Source organism: Mesoplodon mirus (genome assembly GCF_964341445.2).
Source record: "Mesoplodon mirus genome assembly, chromosome: 13".
Taxonomy (NCBI): domain Eukaryota; kingdom Metazoa; phylum Chordata; class Mammalia; order Artiodactyla; family Ziphiidae; genus Mesoplodon; species Mesoplodon mirus.
Genome location: NC_138989.1, coordinates 73,079,335 through 73,094,603, shown reverse-complemented (window position 1 = coordinate 73,094,603; position 15,269 = coordinate 73,079,335). Strand labels below are relative to the sequence as shown.

The 15,269-nt window shown below is 40.5% G+C and overlaps 1 protein-coding gene across 2 annotated transcripts in view; it reads left to right on the top strand.

Annotated features, from left to right (window-relative positions):
• ATP8B1 (ATPase phospholipid transporting 8B1) overlaps nucleotides 1–15,269 on the top strand; it is a 112,958-nt gene that overhangs the window by 64,590 nt on the left and 33,099 nt on the right. For both annotated transcript variants that reach the window (XM_082641139.1, XM_082641140.1), the window contains exons 3-11: nucleotides 4,120–4,217; nucleotides 5,871–5,984; nucleotides 7,561–7,659; nucleotides 7,773–7,834; nucleotides 10,747–10,819; nucleotides 10,934–11,004; nucleotides 12,628–12,710; nucleotides 12,831–12,989; nucleotides 13,159–13,247. In XM_082641139.1, the coding sequence (XP_082497265.1) occupies nucleotides 4,120–4,217; nucleotides 5,871–5,984; nucleotides 7,561–7,659; nucleotides 7,773–7,834; nucleotides 10,747–10,819; nucleotides 10,934–11,004; nucleotides 12,628–12,710; nucleotides 12,831–12,989; nucleotides 13,159–13,247 (848 nt within the window). The remainder of the gene's footprint in view (nucleotides 1–4,119; nucleotides 4,218–5,870; nucleotides 5,985–7,560; nucleotides 7,660–7,772; nucleotides 7,835–10,746; nucleotides 10,820–10,933; nucleotides 11,005–12,627; nucleotides 12,711–12,830; nucleotides 12,990–13,158; nucleotides 13,248–15,269) is intronic.

The following is a 15,269-nucleotide window of genomic DNA, read 5'->3' as shown; positions in this document are numbered from 1 at the left end:
AGAGACCACCTAAGAGGGCCTGTTTATTTTGCCATTATAGGATAAAAATGGGCATGTAACTGAAGAATTGTACTTCTTTTTTGATGAACTTGAGTATCTTTTCACGTATTTAAGAGCCATTGAATTTCCCTGTGTATGAATGGTCTATTTGTCCTTTACCCATTTCTCTGTTGGGTTGTTTGTTTTTTTCTTTTCTGACACTAAACTTTTGATTGTTTAACTCTGCTAGTTTGCTGCAGCTTGTACCAACCAATGCAACTTTTTGGTTGCAGAGCTGTCTATAAATCAAGAGTTCAGAATCAGCTGTGAGAGGATGAGAGGCCAGGCGAAGCTGACTTTCTTTGCTGGATGGCGATGATCAAAGGACTTGGTGACCCTGGGAACACCCAACATCATGTAGCCACATTTACATGCATTAAATACTTGTTTACCAGACGATTTTTGAGCCAGAGCTGGCTGATGGTAAATGCAACATGCATTGATGATTTTATTAGGCACAACCTTTGCTAGCTGATTTCTCTCTAGCTTTTAACCAACGGGTCATATGGTGAAGGTGAATTTTTTGCTGGTTATTGTATTACTTCTTCTCTTTTCTTGGTCAGTATTTCCATTCTAGAAAATGGGGCAAGGTTCCTACTTTTTCTGTAAATTAGCCTTGTGGTCCAAGTGTCCGGTAAGGTTCTCTGTTTTAACTGGGTACCTAGTAAATGTTTGATCAAAACCACAAATTTCCAAGTGTCATTTTGCTACCTTTCCTAAAGGCATGTGCTTTAGCACAGCATTTCTCAAACCATATTAATAGGTGTTCTGTGATTGTTAAAAATGTGCCTGTGGTCACATTAATTTTGAAAAGATTGAATTAAATAAAATTAAATGTTTCTTTACTTCAGGACTTCTCAGAGCCTTTAATACACCAGTGGGTCTATTGAATATCCAAGGGAGGGATGTAGGATGCTGCGTTTTGCAAATGTATTTGACCACAGAACACGTTTCACTTACTTTATGGTCTCTGATTGAAATATTCCTCAAGCAATTAGTGTGAAACTCAGGAAAGTATCAGGAAAAGGAACCAATTTCTTTGCCTGCTGATTTGTCTGAATTAGGCCCAACAAGGAACCTTGTTAGAAATAGGGTTATTGATTACTTGACTGCAATCAGATTTCTGAAATTAACTACAAATGCTTCTGTGGTTAAGCTCAGTTTATTGTAGACGAAGACACTAGTTACTTTCTCCAAGCTCCCCAACGTGTTATTCAAACTGTAAAGTTAAGAGACCAAGGTCATTTCTAGCGGACCCTTCACTGCCCCTACTTGAGGTCAGATACTACCCTCTATCTGAGGCATCCAGTTCAAACTGGGCTGGGGAATGAGGGGATTGTGCTGAGACAGAGGAACCACTGGCTGGAGGACTTAATTATGAAGCAAATTTAAAGAGCCACAAGGGGGACGAAGAATCCAACTCATTAACAGGGCAGCTTATTCTTTCCTCTTAAGTATTTCTGAGATTGATTTTATCCCTTCTCATTGGTCTTTTCTCCCTTCTCGAGGAATCCTGTCTGTTTTTCTTCTCAACCTTCCTGAATTTTTGAACGGCAGTTCTCAGAGGTATTCTAGAACACTGGTGACCAGGGATGTGTTACAAGTCATCTGGGAGCCAAATTAAACCTTTAAAAATTTGCAGGTTACCATAAAATAGAATGGATTCAAGATTACCCTATAAAATATCTTTTTTTTTTTTTTTTTTACCTACTTTCATTTCGATCTCCTTTTTCAGTCGAAAAGAAATGTTCTGACGGTACACATTCTAACAGCCCTTAGGGGCCGTCGTGTAGTTCCATTAAAAATTTCCCTTTTGATAATATTGCACGTAAGCTAAAAAGATGCTTAGAACATTTCCCTTTGTCATGACATAACAGTTATGATTACCCAATGAATGGCAGTCCAAATGATGCAAGAGAAATGTTCAGTAATGGTATAGTGGTTTTCAAAAAGCCATAAGGTTAATTATTTGCTTTCTTCAGTACTCCGCAACTGTCCCTTTTGCAGTATTATACGTCCTTTCTTTGAAGTAAAAGTCTAGAAAATGAATCATTAAAAAATGAAATATGTTTTTTTCTAAAGCATATTTAAGTTTTTATAATTGTAGTCATAAGATTGATAATCTTATAATCCTTTACTTGTAAGTGTTCTTTAATATAATCCCATCTCCAAAAAGAGTGTCTCACGAGTTGTTGATCCCCCTTTGTCAGTTTGCAGAAGGAGCTCATCAAGACCTGGTTCATGGCAGTTCCCTGGTGGCCTAGTGGTTAGGATTTGGCACTTTCACTGTGGAGGCCTGTGTTCGACCCCTGGTCCGGCAACCATCCCATGTGCCACACAGTGCGGCCAAAACACACAAAAAACTTTAAAAATTTAAAAAAGAGTAATGTGGGAAAAAAAACAACAACACCTGGTTCACCCACTCTCGTGTGTGTCACACAAGGGAAGTTCATCTCACGTGCATGTTCAAACACACAGTCGGTGGGGGACCTTATGCCAAAAAGGTGCTTCCTGAACTTTTCTTCCTAAGTTATAATATCCTTGTCTTGAGCTTTCATAGTGGTGACAGCTTATGCCTTCCTGTTAGGAGAAGAAGCACAGCCTGATATTAGGTAACAGTGGAAAGGTTGACTCTATACTGATAAGTGACCGCCCCCCACCCCAAAGTCTGCTCACTAACAAGGCAGTTCTCATGGTGGTTTGTAGCATAAATCACAAAAGAAAGTCCAGTCAGTAGAGCAAGGTGGATGGAGAGGTTGGCTTGGGGGTCAGACTGCCAGACTTTGAATTCTGATTCTCCCCCTGAATCCTGTCTCTGCCTCGGTTTCCTCAGCTGTAAAGCTGAGATATTAACTACTTGGCATGATGCCTGGCGCCTACTAAGCACTGAACAAATGTTCCCTTTAGAACCATAGATCACGGGACAGTAGAACTCAAGAGCAGATAGGCAAAGACAGAACAGGTGGGTGGACATTTCTTCCCGACAACTGTAGCCTGACTGCCAGACTAGTCACCTCTAGGTTGGAAGGTCCCTTTGGCTGAAATTCCCATTAGGAGCTGGACTCCACCATTGAGATGGAAAGGAATCAGGCTAGAGATAAACTGTATGTCACTGTTTGTGAACTTTACCTTTCCTGTCCATTCAGAAGGTCGGCAAGCATGTCCTCGGAGGGTCCTTCCAGCCTGTCAGAGGTTTTATGGGAACCTATCGCCTGAGAGTTGTTCCCTTTAGCAACAGAGAAGCCAAGGGCTTTCTAAAGTTGCCTGGAATTGAGAACTGGCAATTGGGTGGTAGATGTGACATTAAGTGCATGGAATGAACTTAGAAAGACAGCAGCAGATGCTGGCCATCAGGATAAAGCCGTGCACAACCCCGATCTATGATCAGGACTCAAAAGTGTTGAATTCGTCGGCGATACCCTTTTTCTTTGATTTATTCATTCACTAAGTATGTAATGGGTTATACATTTTACAAACCAGGTAAATGAGTTTGAAGTAATAATTTAGCTGTCATTTTGTAGAGCTCTGGGATTTTTGTTCGGGCCATGTTTAAATGAGGATTTCCCTTTTAGAATTGAATGTTCTATGAACAGTGGGTCCAGTTACAACATGGTCATTGGTTTGCTCAGGCTGCCCTAACAAAGTACCATAAACTGGGCGGCTGGAACGGCAGATATTTTTTGTCTCGCAGTTCTGGAGGCTAGAAGTCTGAGATCAAAGTGTTGTGGTGTTGATTCCTTTTGAGGGCTGTGAGGGAAAGTTCTGTTCCAGGCCTCTTTCTCCTTGGCTTGTAAGTGGCTGTCTTCTCCTTGTGACTTCACACTGTCTTCCCTCTATGGGTATCCCTGTCCCAATTTTCTTTTGTCATAAGGACAGCAGTCATATTGGATTAGGGTCCACTCTAATGACCCCACTTTAACTTAATTGTATCTGCAGTGACTATTTCCAAATAAGGTCATATTCTGAGGTACAGGATGGGGGTTAGGGCTTCAATGTGTGAATCTAGGAAGGACATAATTCAACCCATAGCAACATGTGAATTTTCTACTTGATGGACTTTTTTCTCTTTCTTTTTTAAAGATTGTACATGGCAAGTCAAAGCAAATGATCGAAACTTCTACGAACAACCTCATTTTATGAACACAAAGTTCTTTTGCATTAAGGAGAGCAAATATGAGGTAAGTTGATTTTAACTTCCTAAATTAATTTTAGTGAAAGCCAGTTTTTCCCAATAGCCATCATGCTTACTGGCTTTGTGTGACACCTGCCTTCCAGGTAACTCCTGGCCTGGGGCTACTGATGATCATCATTAGTTCTCTAGAATGTCATTTTTTTAAATTGAAGTATAGTTGATTTACGATGTTGTGTTAATTTCTGCTGAACAGCGAAGTGATTCAGCTATATATATATATATATATATACACATTCTTTTAAAAGTTCTTTTCCATTGTGGTTTATCACAGGATATTGACTATAGTTCCCTGTGCTGTACAGTAGGACCTTGTTGTTTATCCATCCTATATAGAATAGTTTGAATCTGCTAACCCCAAACTCACTTCATTCCCCTTGGCAACCACAAGTCTGTTCTCTAGGTCTGTGAGTCTGTTTCTGTTTCATAGACAGGTTCATTTGTGTCATATTTTAGATTCTTAGAATGTCATTTTTATTCATCACACTATGATTAACGACCTTAAGGGTGTATGGGGGTGGCTTAAAACAAAACAAAATTGTGTAGATTGAAATTTCCCCTCTGTATGTACAAAGCTCTTTTAAAAATATTTTATAAAAGAATCTACAGTAATATCACAGAAGCCTTGTTTTTGACAGTAATAAGAATTTGAATGGAATCTTACTAACTTATTTCCCCCTCCTCTGCCTGTGATGGATTTAGAGACTTTGAAGATATTTTCACCTCAAAATTATCATTGAAATATAAAGAACCCCCATTATGTCTGGGCTGAAATGTTTGTCTGTTAGATCCCTAGGACTGCTCTAACGAAGTATTACCACTTGGATGGTTTAAGTCAACAGAAATTTATTCTCTTACAATTCAAGGGGCCAGAAGTCTAAAATCAAGGTGTCAGCAAGGTTGGTTCCTTCTGGAGCATCTGAGGGAGAATCTGTTCCAAACTTCTCCTGTGGCTTCTGGCTGACAATCCGTGGTGTTCCTTGGCTTGTAGACGCATCACTCCAATCTCTGCCTCTGTCTTCACACGGCCTCCCTGTGTGTTTCTGTGTCTTTGCCCAAGTTTTCTCTACTAAGGCCAGCAGTCATTGGATTAGGGCCACCTTAATCCAGCATGACTTCACTGTAACTTGATTACATCTGCGAACACTATATTTCCAAATAAGATGACCATCACAGGTATCGGGGTCAGGACTTGAGCATATCTTTTGGGGCACACAACTCAGCCACACCTGTTTCTTTTTCTTACATAGCCTCCATCCCTCTTAAGTAAAAGAATGTTCCTTTTCCCCCCATGTTGATGTCTCCCATTTTCTTCCCATCTTTGCCCCATTTTCAAGGAGGCTCTAAGGGGTCAAGGGACCCAACAGCAGGATCCATTTGGTCACAGCCAGATTTGCCACAGAGACCTTTGAGGTGAAATGTCTGCATCTTGTTACTGTCTCTGACATAAGCCTCCAAGGGGTCATTTTGAGGCCCAGTTAGAAGTAAAAGCTTAAAGGAAATCTCAGTATCTTTCTGACAAATTACGTCCTTGGTCCCTGTAGGCCACAGGGCTTAGTGATTTTTGCAGGTGTATATACATTGTGACACTGTGATAAGTGTGTGGCATTGTTTAAAATGACTTTCTCATTTTTTCCAACAGAATAATGCAATTAAAACATACAAGTATAATGCATTTACCTTTCTACCAATGAATTTGTTTGAGCAGTTTAAGAGAGCAGCCAATTTCTATTTCCTGGTCCTTCTTATCTTACAGGTAATACCCTTTGATATCTTAAATCTGTTTTGAATTATGGTGACTTAATAACATTCAGGTTGTTATTGTTTAAGTTGCATATGAAATGTGAATAATCTTGAAAGTTTTCTATATGGACATCTGCGTTCTGCATGTAAGGGAAAGTGCCTTATAGACAACGAGCTCAACAGTGTTAAGTGAACAGGGAATGGGAGCAAATGGAAATGTTATTTTAATTCTGTATTTTAAAAAATTCAATTTCCTACTGATGTCAGTGGTAAAACTGGTTTCCCTGAAGTGAGTAAAGTTAAAATCTTCACTTTGTAAAATAATCGTACCTTAAAATTAAATCCATTTTTTCATGGTTGGCCTTTATTTTTTTATTTAGATGCCAAAATATTGATTTTTATTAGCATTTTGGTCATAATTCTCAAATTATTTTTGTGAACTGGTTTTACACTACTGGAAAGGCCTAACTTTTTCCTGAGGTTTTTTTTTGTTGTTGTTTTTATCTTAATCGTGGCAAGGAATTCACTTATCTGGAGAGCAAAGTGCTACCTTCCCTTTACTTCCTTCTAGAGGGAAAAAGGGACTTCCACATATTGACAATAATGTGGGAAATGAGCTTTCTCTCTTCTAACCATCCCCTAATTATCTTTTCTGAAGGTACAGTGATCCAAATTAGGGAACTAGTAATAGCCTTAGACAGCCTTTTCCTTGCACTGTTACTTCACTTAATTCTTGTGCTCGTTAAGTACTATCATAACCTTCAATTTGCAGAGAGGAACTGAAGCCTGGTGAGGTAGAGGAACTTGCTTCAAGTCCTATCACCCTACGTGGCGAGGCTGGGTAGGACTTGGATCCAGGAGTTTGACTCCAAAGCTTGTCATTTTAACCACTACATGTTATAGCCTGATGATCAATAGGATGGTTGCAAGAGATCTTTACTTGCTTCCCAATCTTTTACTCCAATGTGATGGCCATCCTGATGGATGTGAGGCTTCCTGCAAGGCCACCCTCTTTCTTGGCTAGACCGATAGCAGGGACCAAGAAGGAAGCACTTTCTTCTAATGGTCCCATAGATGCCCCACCCAATCCAGAGCCAGCCACTAACTACTGCCATTTTTGCCTCCATCATGGGACCCTCAGAGACCACTGCTGGACAACCAGTAGCGTAGAGCCTGCTGTATGCATTCCCTAAAAGTTAAAGGACTACTTCTCCCTGGGACCCTACAGTGCCTGCCCGTTGTTAATTATGACTTTCACAAAAGGTTTGGAGCAGTTCTTTCTTAGGTATCATGTTACAAAGCTTCCTTGGTGTCCAGTGAAAGCCATAATGAGACCAGGAGCCACTGTCCTCTGGGCTGTGTCCCAGGAGACCAGAAGTGAGTGAGTGAGTGAGACACAGAGAGACAGAGAGAGGCACGAGAAAGGTTAGCTGGATGCTTCAGCACCTTTTCATGCCTGCTTGGCAGGATGCAGACCTGGATGATAATGGAGATTAGCCTTAGAATCAACAAGCTTAGTTAGCAGTTACCTGTAGGTTAGCTGTGCCTTCCCGGGCACACACGTACGCCTTCTCTTTTATCTCTTTCAGGCCATCCCTCAAATCTCGACCCTGGCGTGGTACACCACCCTGGTGCCCTTGCTTGTGGTTCTGGGCATCACGGCCATCAAAGACCTCGTGGACGATGTGGTAAGGATTTTTTGTGCAGCTTCCTCCTCACTGCTGCAAGCATATTTTCAAGTGGCCTTAATACTTGACATTTTGAGAGGATTAAAATAACCTTTCCCATCTGTCCTCTCAAGGCTCGCCATAAAATGGACAAGGAAATCAACAATAGGACGTGTGAAGTCATTAAGGATGGCAGGTACCACGCTTTTCTGAATGTGTGACTTTCTTCCAAGGATGTAATGTACAAACACATCTAGAAACATCCTTAGAGATAACTATTTGAACTTGAAAGTCTATCAGTGCATGAACCTTTTCCTGATAAAGGCCTCTCTTCACTTCCTAAGACAAAGCTGTACCCAAGTTGGGGTCCAGGCGGTTGCCCGATGGGGCTCTGTGTCCTCGGCACTCCTGTGTTTACACAACCCGTCATCCTGGAGCGCGCTGCTCCATCTCTGCTCTTCCCAAACTTATGCTGCCCAGGGCTTTGCCCAGATGTCCTGACACCCTTCCTGACTCCTCAGCTACAGTGATTTCTTCCTTCACTGTGTTTTTTTTTTAAAATAAATTTATTTTTTTAGATATTTATTTATTTCATTGCTGTGCGTGGGCTTTCTCTAGTTGAGGTGAGCGGGGGCTACTCTTCGTTGCAGTGTGCAGGCTTCTCATTGCGTCGGCTTGTCTTTGTTGCAGAGCACAGGCTCTAGGTGCGCGGGCTTCAGTAGTTGTGGCATGTGGGCTCCATAGTTGTGGCTCGCAGGCTCTAGAGCGCAGGCTCAGTAGTTGTGGCACATGGGCTTAGTTGCTCCGCAGCATGTGGGATCTTCCCGGACCAGGGCTCGAACCCGTGTCCCCTGCATTGGCAGGCTGATTCTTAACCACTGTGCCACCAGGGAAGTCCTTCACTGTGTTTTCAGAGCGTTTTGTTTTCATCTTTCTTATTATGATCTGAATTTCGTTAGAATTATTTGTGTGGAAGTCTCATCTCTCTGGAGCTCTAAGTTTCTTGGGGAGACTGCACCTGGTGGTATTTGTTTTTGTGTCCGCCTGAGCATCCAGTGCACAGAACGAGCTCATCAATGTTTGCTAAAGTAACTTAGTCAATGGTGACCAACGTGCCAACTCAGGGGCCAGTGGTGAGTCGTTTTTTGAGCAAGAGCTTCGAGGCAGAACTACAAATTCAAGTGCTAAAAATAGTGACTAAGGCCCAATTCAAAGACGTTTCATGTGTCAACACTAAGGAAAATAACCCGAGTTATAGCCACACTTCAATGGTGTCTACTTTGAATATAGACTATTTCAATCTATAAATATGTTTAGATGTTTTTCCCTTCCAAATAAATAGATTCTGTTCCAAAGGTTACCTTTCAAGTCACTTAGAATCACTGTCTTGGATGGTGGTGAGATTCATAGCTAGCCCACAGAGCCCTGTTTAGCCCACTGTCTGGCTGACTACACTGGTAAAGAGTAGCTCTGAGTAGCCTTGAGTTGGGGTTAGGAGTGCGTATAGGGCATGACTGTGGCCCCTACAGCCCATGTATGGGGACTTGGGCATCCGTGGGGCAAAGTGACAGGGGTCTCCCAAGGGGAAACTGGACATCATAGTGGAAGAGTCAAACGGAATTGCTTCTAATACCCCTGAAGAGCCGTGGCAAGAAGGTGCTTAACTTATCCATTTATAATTGAGACCCACATGCACATTGCTAATTGATCATTTCAGAAACATTAAAATGTGAACTAACTACCATTCCTCGTAGTGAAAGATAACCAGGTTAAGAAAAATCTTGAGATTAAAAATTGTGTATTAAATTCTTGTAAAATTGGGGAAACTGGGGTAGAAGCGTATATTTTAAATGTATTTTAAATCTCCAGGTCTCTTTTATCCATAAATTAATGGGAGGACCAACATAGTAATTGGATTTCTGCCTCCAAAAAAATTAAAGTTATTAGTTGCGGTAGGTTCATAATATCTGTTAGGGATATCTTTTCTATAATGAAAACCTTTAAAACAGACAACAGGTAGGCCTTACTTTATTGCATTTTGCCTTATTGCGCTTCACAAACACTGCATTTTTTAACAAATTGAAGGTTTGTGGCAACCCTGCGTCAAGCAAGGTGCCGTATTTCCAACAGCATTTGCTCATTTCATGTCTCTGTCACATTTTGGTAATTCTTGAAATATTTCAAACTTAATCATTATTATTTTTTTGTTATGGTGGTGTGTGATCAGTGATCTTTGATGTTGCGTTTGCAGAAAGATTGCAACTCACTGAAGGCTCAGATGACAGTGTTTTTTAGCAATAGAGTATTTTTAAAGAATGTATGTACTTTTTTTTTTTAGATATAATGCTGTTGCACACTTAATAGACTATAGTGTAAACATAACATTTATATGCACTGGAAACCAAAAATTTCATATGACTCGCTTTATTGCAATATTTGCTTTGTTGTGGTGGTCTGGAACTGAACCTGCAGTATCTCCGAGGTCTGCCTATACTATATTTTAAAACTTTTAAAAAATGTTGACTTGGTAAACATTTAAATGGTTGTTTCCAGTAGAATTTAATACTGAAGGAAGCAATCTTTTTATTTTATCAATATCCTTAGGAGATTCATTAGGAAAGTGGTACACACTCATCAAAAAGATAACTTTAAACAGTAGAGAGGAGGCCAGCACTAAAGCTCCATGATGATTCCAGGTGGCCCATGTGGGAGCCATAGTACATCCCTGTCCTGGGACCAGCAGGTGATGGATAACTGAGAGGAAAGGAAGGAGAAGGGCTGGGAGCACAGGACATGAGCAAAAACAAAGGGGTGGCATGTGTCTCCTTCCCACACATTTAAGGAGCCCCCATTGACCCTCAGTTACACAACATAGAATGCAAAGGACACATCAAAGTCAGCACTGCCATTGTGACTTCCTTCAGTGGAGAAGACGATCCTGTGACGCCTTAATCATCAGATGGCTGAACTTTTGGCACAGCTTTTCCCTGTGATGTATATGTTTTCCCAGAATCTTTGGCTTCCAGACAGAATAATTCCAAATCCCTTGTCAGTAACTTTAAAAAGCCACTAAACTATCTTTTTTTTTTTTTTTTTTTTAATATTTAGGTTCAAAATTGCCAAGTGGAAAGAGATTCAAGTCGGAGATGTCATTCGTCTGAAAAAAAATGATTTCATCCCGGTAAGTGGACAAGCTCTGCCGTCTCATTCCTTGTCCTCACATCTGACCTGGTGCTCAGTTTTGCCTCGGGGGTTGGGGTCTCTCTGTGTTATTGGTGTGTTTTGTTTCAAACAGGCTGACATCCTGCTGCTGTCCAGCTCTGAACCTAACAGCCTCTGCTACGTGGAAACGGCTGAACTGGATGGGTAAGTGGGTCTTAAGTGGGCCTGTTGGAAAGCTAACCTTTGGAAGGCTAACCTTTGTTACATGGAAAGCTGTGCACTTGGATGAGAAGCCCTGAGGTCTGGCCTTACCTCTACCCCCTGCTGGCTGTCCAACAACCTCTGTAGGAGACCAGTCTCTCTTTGTCTTTGCCTTGTTAGTACCTAGAAGGACCAACAGTAAGACAACAGCGGTCTGACTCCCTAGTATACCAACTTCTCTTTGCCTATTCCATTGCCATATTTGAAAGCCCATTTTCAGGGAAAGTAGAAGGTTTGGTGACACAATGTATGCCTGAGCCCTTTGTAAGCTGCTGATCAGTATTCAGACACAGATGAATGACTATTAGTATCTGTTTTGGAAAAAAAAGAATAGATTTTTAAAGTCTTTGCCAGTGGACTATTTTCCCCCTTTGTTGGTTTTGGTTATTATGCTACCACTTGAAAAGATAAACTTCTGTTTTTGACCAGTTTTCAGTATATTTATGGAGTGCCGACTAGGTTGCATTAGTTTTACGTGGTAGCTCATTTAATCTTTTCAACAACCCTATGAGGCAATATTATTATTACCTCGAAGTTACCCATGAGGAAACGGAGGCACTGGAGGGGAGGTCGCCTGCCCCAGGTCACACAGTGGGTGGCAGAGTTGGAGTGCTGCTCCCCTGTGCTCGCTCCCAAGGCCAGTGCCTGTGTTTCCCATTCCGGCATAAAACCCTTTTCCCACACCCTAGATGTGCGTAAGCTTCTTTATGGAGAGCTGAGATCATCTGAGTAAAAACGAGGGCTTTCTTTGCTCTGTAAGTCAGTCTGTTGATTGTTCAACCTTAACTGTAAAACAGCTCTTATTCCTGTGAGTGAGAGATTCTAAAGTTTTACAAAGATATAAAATGCTAGCATGCTCTGTCAGAGCAAACAGAATGGAAAGTTGAGAACCACTGGTCCACTTCTTAGCGCATGGAAATCCCCAGTCAATATTTGTGGAACTTGAAAAAAGTCATTCATCCTAGTAAGACAGGCTTGCTTTCCAGAGCATGTGTGCCCAGCCTGGCCCTGCGTGTCCTCTTGCATGTGCCTAGTCTTCCACTGCGGTGGGGACATGCCAAGTATTGGGGGTAAGGTGACCATGTCCTTTTTTAGATAGAATTAATCTTTCAAAGACATAGGATCCAGTTATTCACTCTAGAAAATATTAAGTTGATAGAGTCTTGATCCTTTCAAACACAAATATGTTTTGTAGAATTATCTTAGTGTGATTAAATATTAGAAGCTAAGTTTTTAAACAGCAGTTTGATTGTTCAGGTTGGTGGTAAGGATTTAGTTAAGAAGAGGGAAAGGAAGCTTCTGGGTACCTCTGTCCTACCCAGATTGCCTCACTGTAACAAACAGCAAAGGGGGCCAACATTTCCCGGGTCAGGGAATTTTGTCTAGTTCAGGGGATAACTTCATCCAAACCTGAAGTTCCAAAGTGAACAGAGAGCTTGAAAATAGAAAAAACTAATTATTTACCTTTCACTTCCAGGTATGCCTAATGTTACTTTGTATAATTTTCTTTAACGTCCTTTTCGAACTCTGAAATTTGTTCATTTAATTTTTTTTCTCTTCCTTTAGAGAAACCAATTTAAAGTTCAAAATGGCACTTGAAGTCACACACCAATATCTCCAAAAAGAAAATTCATTGGCAACATTTGATGGTTTGTGCAAACATGTCTTACTTTGTTTCAAATTTTCATTGCTTGATTCAGTCCATATTAATTAAAACCAGAAAATCTTTCATATGTGAGTACTTATGTAGATCATATCTCCTTTAAAAGGTTTTATTGAATGTGAGGAACCGAATAACCGACTAGATAAGTTTACAGGAACACTATTTTGGAGAAATACAAGTTTTCCTTTGGATGCTGATAAAATTTTGTTACGCGGCTGTGTAATCAGGAACACTGATTTCTGCCATGGATTGGTCATTTTTGCAGGTACTTTCTGAGTCTCTTGGGAAATTGATCTGTGGGCTCATTAAAAATTTAAAGGAGGAAATTGATTTTATGTCCTTTCTCTGTTGAAACCAAAGAAAGAGTCATTTTATTGACATGCCAGTGAATTGATTTTCCCAATTGTTGATCATATTGAATTTTCCATTTTTAGGTGCTGACACTAAAATAATGAAGAATAGTGGGAAAACCAGATTTAAAAGAACTAAAATTGATTACTTGATGAACTACATGGTGTATACGGTATTTATTTTCTGTTTTGGTAGACTGCTGTCTTTTGGTCTAGATTTGTTGACGCAGAGAAGTCTTATCTCTGTAGGCCAAGTAGAATAGTTCATAAGGTGCACCAAAGTTGGGAGGGGTGGGCGGGAGAGGAGATTCCCTCACCTTTTCTCAGAAATGCTACATTTCTAATTGGAGAATCTCCCTGGGAATGTAAATTTCAGTTGTTGGGTACCCTGAGTTGATGAGTGGAGTGATCAGTTGGGAATCCAGGGAGCCTTTACTTTAGATAAGTTAGTGGGACTGGGCTCCTAAAGTCAATGTAGGGTTGATTTTACTGCTGTTAGTTTCCCATAAGGATAGTTCTCTTAAAAGCCAACCATTCCCGCCCCCCTCCCCAACATGTACTGTATGAGTCCAAATATAAGGCAAGTTTAGGTATAAGTTCTCTCAAGGGTCCCCAAGACCACCCCCAGTTTTGATGATTCACTAGGAGGACTTACAGAATTCAGTGTATAGTTGTCCTTATAGTTAGAATTAATTATGATAATTCTTGCTTATTACAAAGCAAGATCAGCAAAGGGAGAAGGCTCATGGGGCAAAGTTCAGAGGAAACCAGGCGCAAGCTTCCAAGAGTCCTCTCCCAGTGGGGTCATACACACCAGACACACTTAATCCTCCCCAGTGACAATTTGTGTCAGCCCATGTGAAATGTCGGTTGTACCAGAGAAGCTCATTAGAGACTCAGTGCCTGGGTTTTATTGGGGTCTGGTCGTGTAGGCATTTATCTGCCTGGCATGTACCAAAGTTTCAGACTCCCTAAAGGAATGTGGGTATTCAGCATAAAACATATTGTTTTACACAAATAGTTAGGTACAATGAGCCATTCTTATCAGAGAATAAGAAATAAGGAATCAGGAAACCCTTCCAAAATCTAAGTTCCCAGAAGCCAGCCAACAGTCAACCTTGCAAACAGGCCTTCTAAGGATAGCAGTCTCAGGGCTGCTTTGTTAACTGTTCTGCATGTAGCGTGGCCCTGAATATCAGGCAGTCCTCCAGTTTGCCAGTGAGAATTTTTTTCAGGTATTTAGTTTCGTTTGGTATGTTCACAGGGGGGGTGAATTCCAGGTCCTTCTAGTCCACCATTTTGATCAATCTGATCTAGTTTACTTTGAATACATAAACTTTTAGAGACTTACAGTACTCACAGTACTTCAACTGCATATACATATTCAAAATTACATGAAAGTAATATATTAATTTAAGAGACAATTCGTTTTTCCCTGCTCTCACATTTCATGAAAACTTCATTTGAACTTTTCGGATGCATCTTCCATGTCATTGTCTTGGTTATGGCGTGAGCCTTCATGAGAGGCTCATCATCTCTCCTCTGTGCCAAGTTCTTTTGAAATACAGCACTTTCGGAATCTGTGTCCAGAACTTTCAATTTGCCCCTGGAAATTTTATTCTTACTCACAAATAACCAACTAGCACTAGGGCTGTTGACTTTTTTATTCATCCTTTAAGTATATGCTCAATTTCCGCAACAGAATACTTACTATATGACTTCTTAAGGATCTTAAACGTTAAGTGATCATTAAACCTTCAGGAATAATTACCCAAATCTGGGTGAAATTTCCTTGCCTTCTTTTTTAAAAAAAATCATTTCCTTCAAACATTTTCTATACGTATCCCAATTTAGCACTCTTTGAAATTGTTTCATGCTAAGGTAAGGTATCTTTCCCAAACAGCATGCTATTGTTCAAAGGAAAAGTAATTGAGAGGATGTCCAATAATATGAGAATATTTAAAGACTTGAATGTAAGATACCACCTTCTCTTCTGAGAGATAATTTTGGGAACAAAACCTCACCTTATATGTGGTATGTAGGATAAATCAATCAACCATAGAAATAAATAGATTTTCAAAGCATTCTTATGACACTGTTTCTATTTTAAGTGTGTTGTTTTTACAGACTAGTAAATTATCATACATAAGGAAAGTATTGATAAGATAAACTAGCATGGGGTCGACAGTGCATCT